At 35.4% G+C, this 23,089-nt stretch overlaps 2 protein-coding genes across 2 annotated transcripts in view; one reads left to right on the top strand and one right to left on the bottom strand.

The window, feature by feature from the left end:
- LOC142350263 (uncharacterized) overlaps positions 1-23,089 on the top strand; it is a 484,377-nt gene that overhangs the window by 350,959 nt on the left and 110,329 nt on the right. The gene's annotated exons all lie outside the window — the stretch shown is intronic.
- Positions 11,392-14,327, bottom strand: LOC142350921 (dynamin-1-like). Its single transcript, XM_075402942.1, has one exon. It carries the CDS (start codon positions 14,305-14,307, stop codon positions 11,704-11,706), a length of 2,604 nt encoding a protein of 867 aa, XP_075259057.1. The 5' UTR covers positions 14,308-14,327; the 3' UTR covers positions 11,392-11,703.

The following is a 23,089-nucleotide window of genomic DNA, read 5'->3' as shown; positions in this document are numbered from 1 at the left end:
TCAAAAATATGTTCAAAACCAAATTTGGTTTCTGAAATTGGTGCAGTATTATATCTGCAAGGCCTGAAAAAATTCATTGGCCCTTGAGGATCGATTAAATCGAAAATTTTCAAAAATTCCAAAAAAAATGATATCAATTGAAATTTTAATGAAATGTTGCTAATAATCGTGATATTAATATCTTAAGAATCATTTCTTAAGAAATGATTCTAACCCATTCCAAGCCTTAAAAAATTAATTGTTCAAAGATCGATAGGCAATAATTTTTATAAAAAATTTCAAAAAAAGTTCATTCTATTAAAATGTTGAAAACTATCCAATTACTACCTAGCAACTATTTAATAAAATACTATCAAACCCTGTATGAGGTTATCTAGCTACTCAGGCAAGAAAAACCGATTAAAAGACAAATGTTTTGAAAAATAAAAAAAATTGAATTGTTTAAAACAAATCCATTGAAACTAACAACTATGCAGTAAGTTTTTTCAAACTGTGGAATAGGTTTCCTGGGAATTGAGAATAGACAAATATCAAAAATTGACAAAAACTTTAGGAAACCTCAAAAAATTGGAGATTTTAATTTAAAAAATGCTAAAATTCGACACATGAAAAAGTTGAAAACCACTCCATTATTACTAGAAACTATACAGTGCCCTATTATCTAACCTTAAAGGCGATTCCCTGGCCCCTGAAGCTGGAAAAACGCAAACCAACGCAATATAGCTCATAAAATGGTCATAACAAGTACTTTTGTCTCGCAAAAGGCCTTCATCAACTTTTAAAAACTTCAACCTAAGACTAATCAAGCAAAGAAATTTAAAAAAATATCACAAAAACATGGAAAATTTAACAACAAAATCATTGGCCCTTGAAGATCGATTAACTCGAAAATGACCAAAAAACTTTTTTTAAAAATGAAATCAATTGCAAATTTTAATGAAATGTTGTTGAAAATTGTGATATTAAAATCTTCAGAATCATTTCTGTGTCTCTAGAGGCTATTCAGTAACCCAATTCTAAGCCTTAAAAAACCATTGGCTCAAAGATCGATAGGCAATATTTTTTTAGAAAAATTTTCAAATTTCAAAAAATTTAAATTTGTTCTATTACAATGTTGAAAACCATTCAATAGCCCCCTAGCAACTATTTAATAACATACTATCAAGCTCTGGATAAAGATACCTGGCTACTGAGGCGAGAAAAACCTAAAAAAGGCAAATGTTATGAAAAAAATTAGAAAATTGCAAATTTTATCAAAAAATTTCAAAAATTTGAAAAGTTAAATTGTTGAAAACAAATTCATAGAAACTAAAAACCATGCAGTAACTCTTTATCAGAACGTGGAATAGGTTTTCTGGAACTTGGGAATGGACAAATATCAAAATTGACCAGCTTTAGGAAACCTTGATTTTATCAAAAAAAATGCAATAAGTCGAGACCTTAAAATGTTGAAAACCAATCCATTTTAACTAGAAACTATGCAGTGTCCTATTATCAAACCCTAAAAGAGATACACAATATTGCACAATTTTGAGCCCAAAAACTGATATTTAACCTCAAATTTAGGCCATCCCAGCAGCTGCACCACTCTAAGCACTTAAAGGACAAGTAAAGCCAACTTTGGGCCTCTAATGAAACTTAATGCCCGCTGGGCTTTACCTGGTTATCCCGTTTTGAAAGATCAAAGTCATTGAAAAATGTGTGAACACATCTTAAAAAAACACAGCGCCCCAATACAATTCAAATTCTTTGAATTGTAAAAAACCACGATGTCCCCGATAATGGCTTCGCGGCTATTAATAAACATCTCCCAGGTTGACTCAGCTACATCTCAATTTTATGCCCGTGCTCTAAATTGAGTACAAACCCAGTTCTAAAAGTTTTCATAAAAGTGCTTGGTTAGAAAGATTGTTGAAAATCTTTTGAATGATGCAAATTTAGTACAAAGCACGCAGATTTTTGCGTAAAATCTTTCCAATAGATTGCTGGTTCTAATAGAGAAAAATTTGAAAAATAGCTATTAAATTTTGATGCCTAGTTCTATTTCTAAACTTAATGCAAATGACATGAAAAATTCAGTTTTCTAAATAGAGCTCTGTAAATGTTATTCTCCATCGAGATACAAAAAAGTGAGTAACGATATCACATATTCTGTTAGAGAGAATCATGTGTAATCTGCTGGGTGATATAGCGTGTCCCATAAAGTTGAAATAAGCGAACGTTTCAAAAGCGACAGGTTAGGGTTCAAAGGTCAAAGTTCAAATTTAAAGCATGTAGAAAAAATTGATGAAGGAAAACTTATGGAGAAAACGTGGACATTCAAATGAGCACATTGACGCTCAATTGCACGTTTTTGTCGTTTCTTGAACGTTCGCTTGCTTCAACTTTATGGGACAGACTATAAAGTAACTGAACCGAATGGACGCTTATAAGTTAGAAGCGTGAATGTGGCCGAAATCAAAATTCGTAAAGATAACGTTTAAAACCACTATGACACCAGTAGGTACTTCAAAAACAAATTTTGAAATTACCGAAAATTGTGCTGGTATTTTTGATTATACAAATCATATCTTTCGTTCGGCCAAAATTGTATCAACAAAAAAACAGTTGAGCATAGAATGTGGGTCGTAACAAAAAGATTAACAATAGTGTGAAAGCTATCTATCTACTAAGGAAAGCTATCTACTATCTATCTACTAAGATCTTGTACAAATCTTAAAGAGTTTAAATCCACCCAAATTTTCCCCGGTGGCTCGGCTGCATTCAACGGTTGCTTTAAAACGCAATAATTTTATTCTAAATATGTATTCTAATACCAGAACATGTATTTCATGTATTTTTCGCCATATATCTTCCAAGACTCTTGCGACTTTTTCAGTCATTTTTGCTAGATTTGAAGCCACAGAACACATTTAATCGTTTACACATTATTATCTTGGTATGAGGTCACAGACAATTCAGCAACTTCAACTTCTTCGATTTCAGAAGTTTCCTCCGCAAGCTAGTGTCTCCGCATGAATGGAGCTTAATAATTCATCATTTAATCAGCAGATTGGAAAAAAAAATCAATTCAAATTGTCTAAATGTATTGATGATACCTTGGAAAACAATATTAGGAAAAAAAACCAAGATTTATCCAATTCATATAACTGAAGTGAATTCTATATCAAGGAATCCGATTTGATCCTACTTCGCGCTAATGATCTTCAGTACTTACAGGATTAATCTCAACCAATCATGATTCCCATTGCAGTCACTACGTCAATAAGGACAGTTTTCAACAGATGGAATTGGGTCGGCAACTTTTTGCAAGCGATGTACTTACGATTTCACAATTCTGTCCAGAGAATGAAAAATTTGGCTCTTGGACACTCCGATTATCGCAATTTCATTTATCGAAGTCTTCATTTTTCATTTATCTGAATTACAAAAATTTAAACAACGCTACCTTAACGCACTTTCTATCTTGCAGAGAAGCTCTGATATTTGGCCCAAATTAATCTTATTATTACCACCAAAACGCAACTGAGCTTATACTTCTTGATCCGAAGCAAAAAATCCAAGAAATCCCTTCTCTTGATTCAAGGGAAGGTATTTGAACACAGGTTAGGGTCTAGACAAGGTTCAGCTACCTGGAACTAGAACTGGTACTGCAATCGAAGAACTGGTACTGCCAGCATCTCTTGCTCGCAAGCCTAGTGTCCTGACCATTAAACCAACTGCTTCTATGTTCTCGCACCTAGTCATCTCTTATGACCCATTCTCTCGTTTTTTAATCGTTCCTCAGGGATTCATGCCTCTAACCCGTATACGTTGAACAAGTAGAGCTTCTTGTCAAGTTAGTTTAAACTTATCTTATGCATACTTTATAGTAAATATTTTTCTCTCAAATTTCTAACACAGGTGTCAAATCTTATGATTTTGCCACAATTAATTCCCTACATTGAATTTCGTTAGTTCTAATTTGTTCGTTTGTGATGGTTCATATCAAGTCCCACGGGGTGCTAAAGGAATCGCCCCGAGGCAAGAAAATGGGCAGCTCTTTAGAAGTCAAGTGGGGTTTATTTCAGTAGGGGTATTTTTCCTAGCTAAAATATAGGGGGGTTTTCGTGGTCTTTTCTTCGACACCATAGTCAAACAATTCCTTATGTTAACAAAACTTACTTAGATTCCATGGAAACAAATGTCGACAGATCTGCTGATCGGCAACTAATTTACTCACAAACTGGATCGCATCTTATTTTTCAGAAACCAGAAATTGACAATCAACAGGAATAAATTCGTCGACTCCACAATAAATGAAGCGTTGAGTGAAGAGCAAAACACTAGAAAGATCGAAAACAAAAATTTAAATAAAATTATGAAAATCAGACCAAAATATTAAACGACTCAATGACACATTATTCACATTTCTTTACTTTGTCGTACCTCGTGAAATAAAGAAGATGCATGCATTACTAAATTTTGTTAGAGCGCGTTTTTTTGTCGCTATCAACCATTTTTTCTAACCACCAGGGCAAAAGTTTACAAAAAAAACATTCTAAAATATTAAAGTTCGGTTGATACATTCTTTCTTATAACATCTGAGGCCGATATAAATGCTCAAAACCATATAATGCATACAAATTACACAAAATCTGCACATCAAAATTTTAGGAAAAAATTCAATCTTGTTTCCTGCTGAAAAGACTAAATTTCGGGCTGCAAATTTTGAAAACTGTTCAGAGCACGCTGTTGAAATCCTAGACAACAACAACACATCTTCTCATCAAAGTGCGAAAACAGTAAAACTCTGTCTAATTATTAAATATAGTTGGAATGTTCATATTCCAATTTCCAGTTAATTTCTATTTGTCTTTCACCTTTAGATTTTTTTAATTTAAAAAATCTAAAATTTGCTTAACACTTTTCAATGATAACTTTAAGGGGCAGATGTTTGGTGGGTTATTTGGCCCGTCTTTGATTCATATTTACTTGATTCATATTATTAATTGTATTGTATAAGTTCTTTCGAAAAAACTGATTTTTCATAGCTTAACAGAAAAAAGTAATTGCATTACCGTTCTAGCTTTCGGTAATACAAATAATAGAAACAAATTTTGGGAATCAACTATATTATAAATTTCAAAGCAACGTCCATTTCTGAAGACCCGCAGTCTTTTGTGACTCCAAACTAATTGAATGATAAAGCAAAGTATCAGAAAAAGCAAAATAAATAAATCCACAGGCATCAACAGAATCAAAATAATAAACCCGCAAATTTATCTCGTCAGAACTAGTCCCTGAAAAACTCAATGATTTCTGTGTCACTTTTAGAAAATTTCTATGCCGAGATCATCAAGAAAAAATTCAGCAATGGAATGATTTATAAACTGCTGCCAGAAACCGTAAGCCGTAAGAGAAAAATTCAAACTCTTCCAGAAATAGAAGCCACAAAAAATTTCTGCAATTCTAAAATTTAAAAATGAGTTATACACCACCAAATTGAGCGTCAGGAAGCTGTAATCAACTGTTATTTCAAGATTGGCGACATTAGTATTACGGTAGTTAGTCCTGGCAACTTAAATTTATAAGTACAGTCCGCGGTTCTTTAAAAAACATCAATTTCGAAAGACCCCATCGGTACGAACACTTTGAACTGCTCGAAAACAGCTGGTCAGAAAATAGATGCGATATTTTTGAAGACCTTTAGAATCGAAATATCGATTACAAGAAAAAGAAACTAAACCTGCTATCAAATAACCTTCAAAAAGATATATCCTATTAAGAAAATCCTCCTATTAAAATAAGCAACATTTAACTAAAGAGACAAAAAGTCATTTTGAGAGAGAGAGAGGTAACTCTGAGGTGACCAAAAATTTATTCAGGAACAAAATGTCGCTCTCATTAGTATGAAAAAAAGGACGTCACGCACTCAGCTAAGTAAAAAATTGGACTAATAAACAAAAGCTCTTTAGAAAAGATCGAAGTCTCAACAACGATGAGATAAAATTTTTTAAAAATGCAAGAGAAGACCAATGGTAGACCGAGGCTATAAACGCTATTAACGAAAACAGTCAATAAAATCAGGCACGAAACTGAGCTCACGTCAAAAAGCAACCAACATAAAAATCGTTGACTAAAATCTGAAATTTTGAAAACATGAGATGGAACAGGCAGCTTGGCCAGATTTTATTACACGTGGCTGTAAACATGGTCAACAAATTGCAAATCACTAAGAAATCCATTTAACATCAATTTCAAGTACAAGACGCTAATAACATAGACATAAAAAATAACAACTGAGGACCGGCAACAGACAGTTGCCCTTCTAGACTTGCCCTTATGAAATGACAGCATCGTCACAATACAAAAAATATTTTCTTTAACAAAAAAGAGAAGGCAAGATAAGAAATTTCAACAACAGCGGGAATTATCAATTTAAAAATGAGCACTAAAAATTAACAAATCAATATTTGATGCAAAGAGGGTTGCGTATCGGAAAATGATTTGTGATTGTAGGTCGAAAGGTTGTTGTCTTCAATACATTTTCTACTCTGAGAGGAGTTTCAAATCAAAAGCACTGATCTTTCTCGTTTAAATGATTCAAAGTTTTCAGAAAGGCTGATCTATTATACTCCTTTTTCTAACGTATGAGGTCGTTACCATTCGAAAAATTGTTTACTTCACTTTGACTAATAGTAGAACTTCTTTGCAATAAAAACGGTTTCAATCAACCTGAAACTTCTTGAGAATTACAAACATAGCTGGCAGATTGCCGGAAAATAGCCGCAATAGCTTCGTAGCTCTGCGGTCTCAAAAAAACTGTAAAAAAGACAGACAAAAAAATGTCTTTTCATTGAAGTCTGATATGTTCTATTCTGATTAAAATATGAAAATCTGTACAAGTTTTTGCTGCTTCTATTAGCTACCCTCAAATAACCTTCATGTAGAGTGATACATACCCATTTGACCTTATCTCTTTGAATTAAAGCAAATAAAAGTCAATTTCAAAGTGAGGAATTCATTTTTGAGAGTAAGGTACGGCAAATGTGACCAAAAATTTAATCACGCGAATGAACAAAAAAAAACTCGCTCCACTAAGAGCGAAAAATGACGTCACGCACGCAATTCAGTTGAAATTGCATGAACGAACAAACAAAAAAGCAGATTTGAAGTGGTTGTGACGTCATATGGTCGTAACAAAAATCGCGACGACGAAATAAAAAACTTAGCAGGACAAGTCCTCACGTACAATTCACAGAATTTCCATTGACAAAACAGAAAAACTAGATCAAGAATGGACTATGAGTGAATAGAAAAAAAAACATTTTAAAAAAATCAGTTAAAAAAACAGAAAATCAATGTCAAAATGCCGCATGTGAACAAAAAACCATTACCGAGAAACCGAATTTTTGTTCAAACACCGTTTTCTCACTCTAGTTTAAAATTAGAGCAAAAAATTCACGCCGCAAAACCTCTCGCTTTTTCGCTCCATTTCCTGTTTCGGCGTGATCAAAATCACTACTCCGATTTGACTTCGAAATTCATGAAAATGTGTTAACAATCTTAAAAAACATAGCCGGAAGAATTCCGGAAACGACTCGAAGTGGAAATCCACTCAAATGCCATCCAACTACTCATCAGACAAAACGTGCCTTCACTAATTTAGGATTATCTTAAAACAAAACCGTAATACAAAAAAGTTAAAATCAAATCTATTAAAATATGATGAAAAATCTGATCAAATTTTGTCATAACTTGAGATCCCGAATTAACTATCTCTGCCAAAATTACTTCGTCAACACATCCAGTACCTACTAAAACCACTCTTGAGAAATTTCAGAAATACTTTAAGCCAAAACATGAAAAAAAAATAAGCTCTTACAAACAGCTTTGACTAAAAAACTGGAAAAAGTTTAGAAATTTTTTAATATTACAAAAGCACCTAAATTCGAAAAATTATTTCCAGCCAATAGGGTATCCAAATGCTCTCACAACAATAAGCAAGCCATAATAGGCTAAAAAAAAACTTGTCTAAAGTCCAGAAAAACCGAAAAACTGCAAAAAATTAATAAAAATAGTTCCAATTTTCGCCATTTTTCGTCATATTTTTCATCAAAAACAGCTTTATATCAACAAATCTGCAGCCACTTTTAAACTAAAAATTGCTCAAGTAACAGGGCTCTTTTCAGTGCCCATTTGAAGCAGTAAAACAAAACAAAAGTAAAAAAAATCGCACCCCAAAATTAGTCCAAAAATCATCAAATACATGAGTAACTACCGAATTAGCATAAATTCAAATAAATTTCCAGAAACATTCAAACCACTGCCAAAACCAGCCTAAAGTTAAAAGAAAATCATAACCAAACCTCTTTACAAAAAACTAAAAAAAAACTGCTTTAAAATGCTGCAAGTGAACAAAAAATTTCACTCGCTTACAGACTTTTTTTTCACACCTCAATTTCTCGCTCTCTAGAAAACAGCGATATGAACAAAAAAACCACTCTCTTTTCGCTCCACTTTTCATTTTGTTCAGCAACCAAATCACTCCAAATTTTTTCATGCGTTTCATTTCCCGCTTCAAAATTCACTCCAATAAAATTGATTAAAAAAAGGACTTCTCCAATACTCCTCAAATACTGCGCCCCAATACAATTCAAATTCTTTGAATTGTAAAAAACCAAGAGAAGGCCAATAATAGCCCCAGCTATCGCTGTGCGGCTAATAATAAGTATACTATTTTTTCCATAATTTTCTAAAGCAGACACAAAGAAACTCTTGTGCTTTATTGTTTCTATTATACAAATCAATCATTACAAAAAATTGAGGTTCGAGCATTTAAAATGTAGTTAAAAACAAGATCAGTTTTCAATTACTTTCTGGTCATTAATTTCTCAGGCAAACCATTTTTTCAGTTGAGATCTGACCTAAAACGTAACATCGAAAAGTACTATGAGGCTTATTAGCTAAACTATATAATTTTGGCGAAAATAAGCAAAACATTGGAGTAAAAATTAAAGAAAATTCTGAATTTTGAGAACAATCCAAGACGAAACAGTTTCTTCAAATAAAATGATTTGTGGTGTAATCAGAAACAAGCAGTATAAATTTATAGTCCAAAAGTTCAAACGTTTCAAACAGTTGAAGCTAGATTCTGCATCCACTGTGCAACTAACGAAGGACTCAAAGAAGATTTGATGTAATTGCTCGACTACAGGAAAAAGGGATCTATCGTTTCGGCCCCTAGTGTTTCTTATTCTCCCTCGCTTAAAAATTATGTGTTGTCATATAGCACGTTACTATGTTAAAAAAATTAACGCTTGCGCCAGGGGAGTTAAAAGGAATGTGCCCACTAAGCTCGGAGCCACAACAGATTAGATAAAAAAAAACTGAAGCAAAATTGATTTTCAAAATAACGAGCCATTTCCTTGCCGAAAACCATATCCCCAGTAGTAAAAAAAATTAGGAACTAAATAACTAACTACATTGTACGAATATTTTCAATTGTCATACTGATAGTTCTTTTATCTAACATCTAGATGAAAAAACACTCAATATTTTAAAATTAATCTCGGCTCTTATTTTCGCGCCTAAGTTTGTGAACCTCAAACTTATTGCTGCCACATGAGCCTACCTGTGTTGTGGTAAAATGCACCTACGGCAGTAAGCCGAAAGTCGGCAGAGAGAAAGCCAAAAACTCTCGTAGTGTTCTAATATCCTACTATATAAAATCCCAACATTTGATGCGATTATTAAAACTGACTGAAATTGAAACGCTACTCCCGTTTTTTGCTTTCGACTAACTAAAATTCGACCAACTGTCGTATCCCATTTTTTGGTGCTGTTAACTACAACGGGCTTTATCCGTCAATTCACTGAACAAAATTTCAATTAGTTCACTCTTCTAACCCTTAACAGGTCTCAACAGGTCACAGGGTGGTCAAAAGAGGTTAAACGCATTTCAAAGTTACAATTCAATTCAATATCATATAAGATAGATTTCTACAATCAACTAAAACTGCCATCATATATCTATCGCATAACACGTACATATCCGTAGGAGCAAAAGAGGGTGTATGTATATAGGATGTTGCATAATAGTTAGAGCCTTTGTTCTAGTAGTAACAGCACAGCATAGGTGATAGTTAGGTAGGTAGAATTCAACTTCAAAAATACCAAAAAACCTCTTTTCACAAAATATAGGCGTAGGCTTTAAACAAAAAACAAACGTGTATCGTACCACCTAGATTTATATTGAACTTATTTGCCTTTACTTCGCTTTAACCGCAGAAATACAACCACCTAAGCTTTGAGCATGGCTTGGCTTCTTTTAAAATCCAGGAAATTTCTGTCGCTTTTCTCTATTTTCCCGTCCATTTTGACCTATTGAATTCCAGCCCAGATATTGGTTGTACACGCTGAAAATTTTCTCCATCGGGGGGATAAATTTTGAGCATGCAAAGATTCCTGTTTCAATAAATATAGGAAAACGTAGCCGATCAAGTGCAGCAGATATATTTCAAATGTAATAGCATCTATTTCTCAAAACAACATCAAAAACATCTGATGAAGAAATTGAATCTTTACAATTTATCGACATAAATTAGTAGCCGACAGTTTATTTATTGCTCTAAATATTCTTCTTAAAGGAAAACCGAAATGCGGTCAAATGAATTGAAAGCACTTTGAATTTCAGCTCAATAAAAAAATCTGTCAGATTTCGATATCACGATGAAAATTCAGGTCAAGATAAAATATTTTCAATGAGTTTTATTTTCTATAAAACTATGCCGTCAATTTTCTTCAAAGAGCTGAAACCTTTAAAGCGATTGATTACACGGTTGAAAATGACAACCTTTATCAGGTTTTCTCGGTCGAGGTTGCATTTCTAATATAATGAACTTGAATAGTTCGGTAAACGATTGATGGCAAAATAATGATACAATTTTTATATCTACAGCAATTAAATCAAATTTCTCTTCCATGCAAAAATATTGAAAGAGTAAAGCAAATGTTACCAAAATGAAGCTATACATTTTTAATTGTTAGCGACTGAAACTTTCGCTGAAAAGCGGGCAAAAATGTTTCAATTTTTGAAGAATAACATACTATTGTCAAAATATTTGCTCCAAAACGTTATGAAATTTCATCTCAAACGAAACCATTAAATTTTGCAATTAGTTGAACAAGAAGAATATATTGCAAATACAATCAACTAGTTAGGCAAGGCGGGCAAACAAAACACATAACTTCCAGAATATTCGAGAACAAAGCCATAAGGATGGAGCAAACAATACACTGGAAAACCCCAGCGACTGCAATAAGAAGACCTTTTTTGGAAAAGCAATCAAAACCTAAAAAATGAAAACCATTTTGGAGCAATTACATTGATTTATTTTGGAGATTGATGTACATTGACTTGATACAGGTACATCTTAATTGTGAAACATTTTAAACCATAGAAAAAGGATGATATCAGCGTCTAGTTTTTTGATAAATAATGGCATTCTTTGCAAATTCATTGATGCTACTGCATGTTAAAGTTCTGTGAGGAGCTATTATGAGGACAGTTTAAGGAAACATTTGAACATAGCACTTCAAATTGGATCAAATATTATTTAAACAGATAAGAGGTGTAAATTGAATCTAAGTTTGATTATACATAATGGTTGCAATTGAAAATTTCTCAGTTCAATTTTGAACATGTTTCTGATTCCTGATTCATTTAGGACGCTGGGGTACCATCGGAGGTGGCAAAACCCGTTGCCCACCAGCTCCCCCTCCTGGGCGTTGCGGAACCATTGGGGGTGCTTGTCCTTGTTGTCCAGGCCTGCTGGGTATCATCGGCTGCTGTTGGCCCGGCTGACCACCAGGGTTCGAAACTGACACTGATACCGGACGCTGTGGAATGTTCGGACGGGGAGGGGGTTGGACTCCACCTCCAGCATTTCCCGCACCTCCCATCGGGGTTCGGTTCATGGGAGGAGCGGGCGAGATGGATCGAGGGCCGTTGACATTTGATGTCGCAAGATGATTGTAGCTACCCGAGTTGGAGTCAGGTTTGAGCCATTCGTCTTGAATAGGTGCCGGAGTTGGAGTTGATGTAGTCGACAGAACAACGTCACCAATGATCGATAACGCTTGTTTTGTTGCAGTGTACATCCTGAGGAGTTCCTCCCTACGTCTAGTTTCTTCCGGGGATTCCTCCATCAATGAATCCTGGTTTCCATGTGAATACAACTGTGCCAACATTTCTGCAGACAGGAAATCTTTGACATTATTGACCAAATAATACATGACAGTTTTGGGAACCACATCTCTGGTAGTCTTCTTGACAATCGACATGTAAGACTCGATCAGAGATTTGATAATCTCGACTTGACGGTCAAGTTGAGGATCGACAGACACTTCAGATTCAACCTCTTCCGGGGGTACTTCCTCCCGCGCGGGGTAGACGCCTGCTCTCAACAGGGACGCTTTCCAATCCTCTTTTTCATCTTCAGTTTCGCAGCTTAGATCCAACCTTTCGTGTTCCTTGAACACATTGTCACCGCTGCTGTTGAAAATGCAGAACCCGTGCTTCTTTGAAAAGTATCCCAAATCGATATCCTTGGTTCGGAGGTTCTCCAAACTGACTCTGTATTTCATCTCTTTCTGGTCGGGTTTCGTGTACCATGAAAGCGACTCAGATGTCAGCACGAACCAATATGGTTTTGATCGTCCTTTCATTAGCGCCATGTTAAGCGTCAAGTAGCCTTTGCGAATCATCTGGTTGCTCACATTTTTATCCTTCGAAGAATCGGCGCTGGTGTTAGTAGCGTTTTGGAATCCAATGAAATCTTCATGGTTAGTGTTCATGTACGCAAGTTCGATTTCGCAATGCAGAAGCAGTTGATCTTTGGCCTTCATTTCTTGTTCCCGAACCTTTGCAGTTAGGATCCTTTCGGTTTCCTCTCGCAAGCGTGGGTATTGGTTCATCCGATCTCCACATTTTCGAACCACTAGGTTAAGTTCCGTCACGACCTGATCAACGCATTTAAGCGCTGGTTCTTTGAGCTTCAGGATTTTCTTTTTAACAACCGCCTCAAATGCCATGTCAGGAGTGAACAGACCAGACCTAACACCTCTGATGTTTCGAATCGCCAAAATAATTTCGCGACGTAGCTCTTTGTCGATACTCATATCCAACTTTTGCAGCTCATAAGGAAACCTTTCGTGGAAAATTCTGTTAATTTTTGCACCACCTGAGAGCTCAAGAACATCAACTTCTTCGCCGCTTCCTTCAATCGACTGCTCAAAGTCTTGTCCAAATTGTTGGACCAGCGTGAGCAACGCTTTAGTTTTTCTTCCAGGATCATCGGGCCTGTAATCCTTAAATTCGCTGCACGCTTTTTCCAACTCAAGCATCTGACCCTGTAATTTGCTTCGGAATTGGGGCAAATTATCTCGAATGTGATTGGTAAGTTGCTGATTCAGCGTTTTCTGCAGGAATGGCGTTCCCAGTCTATCAACGAGGTGTCTGTAAGCAGGATGGGCAACAAAGAATTGTCTTTCGGACTGCAAGGCAGCCCTAATATCTTTTCGGCCGTCAATATCTTTTTGACTTCTGTTGATAACACCAATATACCCACGTCTAAGCGGATAAAGTTTATTCTCCAAAATATCTCTGCAGTTTGTACCCTCGTCCATCAAATCGATTTTGGTTATCACACCGATGGTTCGCATTCCTTCTGGATCAGTTTCTTTCGCAAGTTTCAATGCGTCGGAGTTAGCCAAATCCGAATTCGCAGGTGTAACTGCCAAGATCAAACAGTTCTCTTTAGTAATAAATTGCAATATCATGTCTCGGATTTGTGCCTCGATATCAGCAGGCTGATCACCCACCGGGACTTTTGTCAAACCAGGCAAATCGACCAGAGTAAGGTTGAGTACATTAGGCGAAAATACTCGCAGTGTAATTGGCAAGGGTGAAATACCTTTGTTGGTTCCAGTTAGGCGATCCGTCTCATTTTCAATTTCTTGTCGCACTTCATTGAAATTGAAATAACGTTTCCCTCTCTGATGTCCGAATTCTGCATATTCAGTTTCCGAATGCATTAGCTGCAGGATCAGCGGTCGTCGAGTTACAATTCCACATCCTCTGGGAAGAAAATCTCGTCCAACAAAGTTTTCTAACACACTTGACTTTCCTGCACTTTGACCACCCACGACAGCAATTTGAGGCAGATCGATAACAGCACTTAATCCCACAGCACTAAACGCATCTTGAAGACGGTTTACGATCGGGATCAAATTTTGCATCCCAGAATTGCCGCCAGATGCCATTTTGACACTGGGGACTATTCTTTTCTGAAAGAAGAAATTTATTTATTCTGGTAATATACATTGTACATAACTTTGTGTAGTCTTAAAGAAATACCGAAGCACCAGAAAGGGACCTCCTCTGGGCAAAAGTCCCACAGAAGTCTAAATACCAAATTAAAATATAGAACATACAATATTTTATCAAAAACGCGCTCTCTTTAGAATGGAACACCAAATTATTCAAGAGCAACGGCGGTGGGGCTGTATTGCTTGTCCCACAAAAACAAAACTACAGACTAAGCAGAATTCTGATTGAAATTTGATTAATCAAAAGGTATCTGAATCTAGGTGGGTAGAAAATGCTTAAATTAAATATCACAAGAAGGCTCGGTTATGTGCTTTCGCACATAAAGTTCCAGCCCGCTCATCCGCATTTTTGGCATAAATGTCTACCAAATGAGGAACAGATAGAGAACCAACAAAATTTCAAGTATTTTTCAAAAAAAATGAGTCTGAACAAAAAGATCGCATCCAACGCAAATAACTCAGAGGAGTAAAAAAAAAATGACGCAACAGATTGATGAGATCAGCTATTATTAAGAAATCAAGTCAAGACGAACAACAAAATCAAACAACAATAACAACAAACATTAATTCCGTCCAAAATTTATGTCCATTTTTAAAAACGTATTAACAAAGTTGTTGTTGTTGTTGGGGATTTACAGTTTTCACTGAGGGGATTTTCGTCCCAGTCGTCGTCTTAGAAAATTGTCCTATTATTTCTGCAGATCTGACAGTCACAGCATAGATGCCAGCTACAGATGTTATTTTCGTCGAATCGCTCGTTTACAAACTTCCACATGAAATTTAAAACTCGATTTTTAAGGCCTTTTTTCGTATTAAATTCAATGTATTTTTCTATTCGATTTGCTAGTCTGCATGTACGGAAAAAGAAATCATTTCTAGCCTTTTCAGTTCTGGTTTTCGGGAGCTTGAATAATTCATTTGTTCTCCCTTTTTCTGAATTTTGTTTCAGCATTGGTAAAAAGCTATCGTCTTCTGTCAACTTCGATAAAAGTAGAATGTCATTTAGTTGCATGAACATTGGTAGTCAAAATAACGTCAGATAAAACCAAAATTGAACAAAATAACTTGAACTTCACCAGAAAAGTAATGAAAACCCCTAGATATCAATTCAAAACATCCAACAAATTTATGGGCACAAACAACTCTAGAAGTGACTATTAAGACCTGTCATTAATCAATTTTTTATTCGGTTACAAAAAGAACAACAAATAGAGACAAAACAAAAATTCAAATAAAACTGGCAAGAAAGCTCTGTCAAAACCGTGAAGCCATATTTTGCCCCCTCAAAATATGTTAAATTGAGACTTCCGCGAACGCCAGAAATGTGGTATACAACCTCTCATTAATGAGAACAGGTACAAGAAGAAAAACAAGAAAAGGCATAATGATGTAATAATTTTTGTATTATTCGAATAATTCAGTCTTTTAGCTACAAAGCAAGTAGCTACAAAACGAAATAAATAAGTCCAATTTTTTTGTCCAAAGGAAGCAATTGAGACCTGTAAATATTCACAATATGTCTTACGTCTAAAAAGAGAGATCAATTTTATGGAAAAAAGGTGCGAGAATCCTGTATTGACGAATTTTGCCATTTCACTCTGTAAATTTTCAGACTATATTTCTAAGTGGACTTTTAGGCTTTTTTTGATGAAAACCGTGAATATTGCCAAAATAGTGAAAATTTTAGCAAAAAAGTTAAAGCAGAACAGTCAAGAAAATCTTTTTGTCTTGAAAAATAAATTCAACAACACTATTGTTTAAAATTTTAACATATTTTGGCAAAAAAGACAAATTTTCGGCAATAATTACGGACAATGTGAAAAAAATTAATGCAAATTGGTCTATCATTCACAGAAACTTATACCACGAAAATTCGCTCAAAAACATGATCAAAAACATCTTTTATTTCTATTTGCTACGCCAGACGAGTTTTTAATGATACCACTCACAAATTTCTATTTTGAAAATATCGATCGGTCAAAATTGACTGAACAAAAAAAACACTTGAGTATATATATCCTTCACACACCCATTCCACACAGAGCTTAGGCTGGTATTTTGTCCGCGTACATCTACAACTACAAGACGCATTTGCTAGGACTCAAATCTATCAACAGAACAAAAATAAACTAAGAATATATATTGACTGCTGTTACTGATTAGAAAACAGGTATGATCCACACAATTAACGGATCAGTGAGCCCCGAATGAAAATCATCGCAGCACGGTACTTAAGTATACAGCAAGAACGCAGTGTAATTAAAACTTGAAGAAATATGCTAGGCTCTAGGAGCCGCGTCAAACTTAAATCTGAAATAATTAGTTATTAGTACTTAGGTATCAGTAGGAAGCTTAACTTTTTTTTAAAGAAAACTATTGTACAGCATGTAAATAGCACTGTGCGGTTTAAAACATAGATGTCAATCAAACCAATTGGTGAGGTAGCAACATGAGTTAACAACCTAAAGAGTTTCCTCCATATGGAGAATATTATATATATATATATATATAAATATATATATATAAAGTATAGTTTTTTAGGGTTTATATTAATACTTTTCATATTTTGTTACGTTCAGGTGGACTATTCCACACAATAATAATAATAATAATAATAATAATAATAATAATAATAATAATAATAATAATAATAATAATAATAATAAAAACAATAATAATAATAATAATGAGAATATTAATAATAATAATAATAATAATAATAATAGTAATAAAAAAAATAATACTAATAATGATAATAATAATAATAATACTAATAATAATAATAATAATAAAAATAATAATAATAATAATATTAATAATAATAATAATAACAATAATAGTAATAATAATAATAATAATAATACTAATAATAATAATAATAATAAAAATACTAATAGTAATAACAATAACATAAAAAATAATAATAATAAAAAATAGCAATAATGATAAAAATAACGATAAAAATAATGATAGTAATAATAATAATAATAATAATAATAACAATAATAATAATAATAATAATAATAATAATAATAATAATAATAATAGTAATAATAATAATAATAATAATAAAAATAAAATCAGTAATATTAATAATAATAGTAATAATAATAAAAATAATAATAATAATAATAACAAAAATAATTATAAGAAAAATAATGATAATAAAAATAATAATAATAATAAAACTAGTAATAATGATAAAAATAATAATGAAAATAATCATAGTAACAATAATAATAATAATAATAATAATAATAATAATAATAATAATAATAATAATAATAATAATAATCTAATATTAATAATAATAATAATAAAAATAAAAATAATAATAATAAAATTAATAATAATAATAATAATAATAATAATAATAATAATAATAATAATAATAATAATAGTAATATTAACAATAATAATAATAATAGCAATAAAATTAATAATAATATTAATAAAAGTAATAATGATAAAAATAATAATAAAAATAATGATAATATTAATAAAAATAATAATAATAATAATAATAATAATAATAATAATAATAATAAGAACAATAATAATAATAATAATAATAATAAAAATAATAATAATGATAGTAATCATAATGATAATAATAATAATAATAATAATAATAATAATAATAATAATTGTGGTACTTAGATCCTTCGAGCTTAACTAAGTAGCTTAAATATCGTACAGAGAGAAGATTAACGCACAACTTGAATTCACGTTTACTTTAGGCAGACTGCAGTTGACCATTTCATGGTTAGTCTGTTAGTGCGTAGATACCTGTCAGTTTTAACACTATGAACAATTGCGCGGCAATTGCAATGGTTAACTAAACATGATGAATTACATACTGCATATGGTAATATTAATTTACTGCTTCAAAGATAATAGTTTAGAGTATACGTGGTTACTCGTGTACCACATTTCCCCTCGGGGAAAAAACAAAGTTTTTAAAGTTTGTTTATAGTTCGAGAGGGTCAAGTTCTCTCTCTTCTTCGGCCTGCTGGAACGGCAGGGTATCATCCATCGATTGTTCCGGTTCATGTTGTGGAAGTGCGCTATCATGGTCCCCTTCCTGGGGGGAGCGTGGGGGGCGGAGCGTGGGGGGCGTGAGGTGTGTCCTCCTTCGATGCTTGCGGGGCATGTTGTGTTGTGGTCGGTGGTTGATGGCTGGCAACTCCAGTGAATTTCTTTTTCGGGGAGTCTACTTCCGAGGTCTCTGTATCGTACTCTGTTTGGGGACCGGTGCTGTGGCCGTACTTTTCTGGCTTCTTAGTGGTTCTTTTACTTCTTCTTGTAGGTTTCTTTGCTGCCCCAATCTCCTGTACGTCTAGGTCTTCCTGTGGATCATAGTCTGGATCCTCGCTATTGTCTAGTGTGTCCTGTCCTCGTGCTTGCGTTTCGTAGTCCTCTTCTTCGAATGGGGAATCAGGCGGCGTTTGCGTTCGTTGGCTTTTTGCCTCGGTCTTTCCCTTTCGAAGAAGACCTCGGCGACCGAAGTGAGCTTCGAAAGGGGAAATATTGGTCGCTTTTTTGCGGCATATTCTTAATTCCTGTGAGATTTGTCTTAGTGACTGTTTTATGTTGAAAGGGCGCTGATTTGGATCTAGTTTAATACAACCTAGGCGGCGTTTTACTGTTTGTATGAGTCTTTCAACTAAACCTATCGATCGGTGATCGTTTGCTGGGGCGAATATTATCTTGATATTATTTCTATTGCAGAATTCTTTGATTATATTTCCTGTTTGGCATCTAGCCTGGTCCATTCGTATAGATCTGGGTACCCCTTGGATAGCAATGTACTTTGTTAGGAAGTGTTCTATGTTTGTTGCATTTGCGTTGTTATATAATTTAAGCGTAGGGAATTTTGAAAATCTGTCAATGGATGCGAGGAAGTATACTTCTCTTCCTTGACCGTCTAGTATAGGGACCCCGAAGTCTAATTGTATTTCTTCGTTCGGTTCGACGCAAGGTTTTAATGGTGACCATTTTGTTTTTGGTATTATGCTTTTAAGGTTCTTACCAAATTCGGTGCATGGGCGGCACGTTTTTGATTTGTTGATAAGATCTCTGTTTATGAACGGTCACCATAATCTGTGAGCGAGTTCGGTCATCCCCCAAGCGCCTGGGTGGGTTGCGTGCAGGACGTCTATCACTGCTTCTTTCATTGCGTTCGGGATGGTTAGCCGATTGTCCAGGAGGATGCATCCGTCATTCACACTGAGTTGTTTCCAATGGGTGTGGATTTGCCTGCTTACTGCCTTGCATCTTTGTTCGTCTCCTAGTGTTATGCAGTCTCTTATCTCCCTTAGGACTGCGTCTCTGTTCGTCATGGCCGCAATTAGTGTTGAACTGAAGACGTCTCTTATTGCTTTATCTAGTTGTGTGTCTATTTTGGTGGGGCGATCTTCTTTGTCTGGGCTGAGGTAGGTCGAGAAAGAGATTGGATTCTTAGCTGGTGATGTAGGTGGGGTTTGTTGAATTGTTTGCTGATTTCTATCCATTTCGAAATTAGAGTCGGACTTATCTGTAGCTGAGTTATTTGGCAAATGCGCTTTTGCGATGGTGTGCTGTGTGACTTTTTGTGAGGTTGCGTCATCTATCGTCATGTGGTTTTCTATATTTGGTAAATCTTTGTTTCTGCGTAGGCTGTAATTGTGCAACTTTTGCAAAGTTTGTGGTTTTGTCTTGTGACTTTGTGCTCTAGGCACTTTGATTTTGGAATCGTCCTGCGATTGCAGGGGTAATTTTCTTGGGCGGCCTCTTTGTCGCTTAAATTTTGGCTTTGTAGTAAATGCTTCGAAATCGTTGGACGATTCCAGCTTGTCTGTTTTTCGTGGCCTCCCGCGTTGTCTTATTGCATATATGGTTTGCTTAATTGCGTCTATTTGCGCGATCACAAAGTCCTCATCGTATCGGCTTATAGGCTTAGCTTTGTTATTCGGGTTTCTTGAAATGTAATCTCTTAGTCCCATCTTTGATCCTGGTATGTGTTCAATTTGAAAGTGGAATGGGATTAACCTATCACACCAACGTGTTAGTCTACTTTGATGGGCTTTCGTAGATCTCTCTTTCAATTTGGATAAGAGTGCTCTATGATCTGTTTGTACTGTAAAGTAATGGCCGTAGAGGTAATGTTTAAAATGTTCGAGTGCCCACACTACACCTAAGAGTTCTAATTCATTTATGCTATATTTTTCTTCGGCTTTATTTAGGAAACGTGATGCATATGCTATTGTCTCCCACCCTGCGTTCGATTCTTGTTCTAGCACGGCTCCGAGTCCGGAGCGTGATGCGTCTGTTCTGACTCTAGTTTTTCGGGTGGAATCGTAGTGCGTATTTTCTGTTATGTTTTTTATGTGTAATTTTATATTTTCGAATGCTGTTTGGTGTTTGTGTTACCACTTGTTTTTGTTGTCTTTTTTTCAGTATGTCTCTGAATACCCTACACTGTATTGCTAGATTTGGGACAAATTTGGTTAGGTGGTGGACGCTTCCGAGGAACGATTTTAGTTGCTTGCATGTGTTCGGGGCTTTTAGGTTTTGAATGGCCTCGGTTTTACTGACGAGTGACTTTATTCCGTTTTGATTGATTTCGAATCCTAGCCATTCTATCTTATTTTTTGCGAAGTGGCATTTTTCTAAATTTATGCTGAAGTTTTCTTTGTCGAGTTTTTGTAGGCATTTGAAGACTTTTTCCTTATGAGTTTTAATTCCTCCGCCGGAGACTAAAATTATGTCGTCCAAGAAACTATATGTGTCTCTAAGACCTTTTAATGTGCTGTCGATGGCTTTTTGGAATTCTGCCGGCATGTCGGTTAGGCCGTAAAAGCCTGTTATGAATCGGTACGTTCCGGTGGCTTGACCGCCTACTATATTAAAATTGCATTGTTTTGCTGTTGCTTCGTCTAGCGGTAGTTGGCTGTATGCGTACCGTAAGTCGATTGTTGAAAAAAGTACCTCGCCTTCGTGCGACGATTCCGATATTGATTGGGCAATGTTGTCCATTAGGCAATCTATGTTTTGCATCTGATATTTGTTTTTGTGAATGGCTTTGTTTATGACTTTAGAGTCCATGGCTAGTTTTATCGTTTTGTCTCTTTTGACTGTTATTACAATTGGCGATATGAAGTTTTTGTCGCTGCACTTTTCCAGTTTTATTATGTTGCCATTCTCTTCTAATTTTTTGAGTTCCTGTTCAACCTGGTTTTGTAAGTGTATTGGTACTCTTCGGCCTCGTTGGTGAATAGGGGTGAAGTTGGTTTTAAATTTGGATTTTACTGTGTGATTTACTGATCGTCCTATCCGTTTTATAAGACCGGGGAATTGTTTTGCTATTAATTGTTTTAAGTTTTGGTTATCCAGATTTTCTATCATCGCAACATTCTTACCTTCCGCTTTTGGGGATGTTTGTTGGTTGGTTGACTTGAATGCCTAGTCCTTGGAAGAGGTCTCTGCCTATTAGTGCTCTATGGTTGTTAGGAACCACGATGAGGTCGGCTCTTCCTGCGTTCCACCCATTGCATTGGACGTCACAGTACACGGTTCCCTTGTTCTTGATTGGGGTGTTCGTGAAACTTCTTAGGTTGGTTGGATTCGTCTTACGACTCCACCAACTATTTTTGTCTCGCTCCTCAATCTCGTGGGCCATCCGCTCTGTGATTAAGCTGTTGGAGCTTCCGGAGTCGACCATTACCCAATATTTGTTGTTCCCGAATGTCACGTTTAGTTTGGTGGGGGTTGTTGATCCTTCTGTTGGGGAGACTAGGTTTACACTGTAGTCTTCTTCTGAGTCCTCTCTTATGCTCTCTATTTCATTGTTTAGGGAGACCATGTTTATGTTGTCTTCGTGTTGTGTAATGTGTATTTCTTCGATTTCGTTGATGTTTCTATTGTTGTTTCTGTTTAGGTTTGAGCGGCATACCTTGGCAAGATGGTTGGGCTTATTGCATCTTCTGCATGTTTGGCCTAGTGCTTGACATTTGGCTCTGTGGTCTTGTGTCCAGGGTTGTCCGCAGTTCCTACAATTGTGTTGTACCTGTTGTCTGGTTGACGGGGTGTTGTTGTTATTGTTGCCTCTGGACTGTGTGAATGTGCCTCTGGGCTGGCTATAGTTGCCTCTATAGTTTCCTCGGTACCTTGAGCTGGTGATTGCTAGGACGGGCTCCGATCGTCCTATTATTGATACCATTGATGGGTCTGTTGTTGATTTTGCCTGTATGGCTAGTTGGCTTCGTGCGCCTAATTCAATACTGATGGCTAATTCTAGTGCCTTTTCTGGATCCAGTGTTACCTTCAGGAGTTCTTTTTGTATTTCTGGATCATTCATGTTGGCTGTGAAGATGTCTCTTAGCAATCCGTCTTCTAGAGCTCCTAGTTGGCAGAATTCCGCTAGGGATCGTAGAGCCGAATGGAACTGTTCCATGATTTCACCTTTTTGTTGACGTCTGGTTAGCAGCAGGTACCGATCAAAGGTGACATTCCTTGGTCTTATGAATGTCAGCTCTAATTCTTCCCACAGTTGTTGTGTCGTGATGTTCTCGACGTTTGTGTGTGGGTATTTTCGGGTGTGCATCCTGCGCCCTTCGATTCCAATTGTTAGGTACACCATTGATTTTGCCTTCTTGTCTGCAATGTCCCATGGCTTGTCGCCGCACAACACCCCTATTCTATCGATTAGGTTGCACTCGTTTTTCCATTTGGCTAC

This window comes from Convolutriloba macropyga, chromosome 12 (genome assembly GCF_964194025.1).
Source record: "Convolutriloba macropyga chromosome 12, txConMacr16.3, whole genome shotgun sequence".
In the NCBI taxonomy this organism is placed as follows: domain Eukaryota; kingdom Metazoa; phylum Xenacoelomorpha; order Acoela; family Convolutidae; genus Convolutriloba; species Convolutriloba macropyga.
Note: the sequence above shows the minus strand (reverse complement) of the source record. Positions and strands in the feature narration are given on the sequence as shown.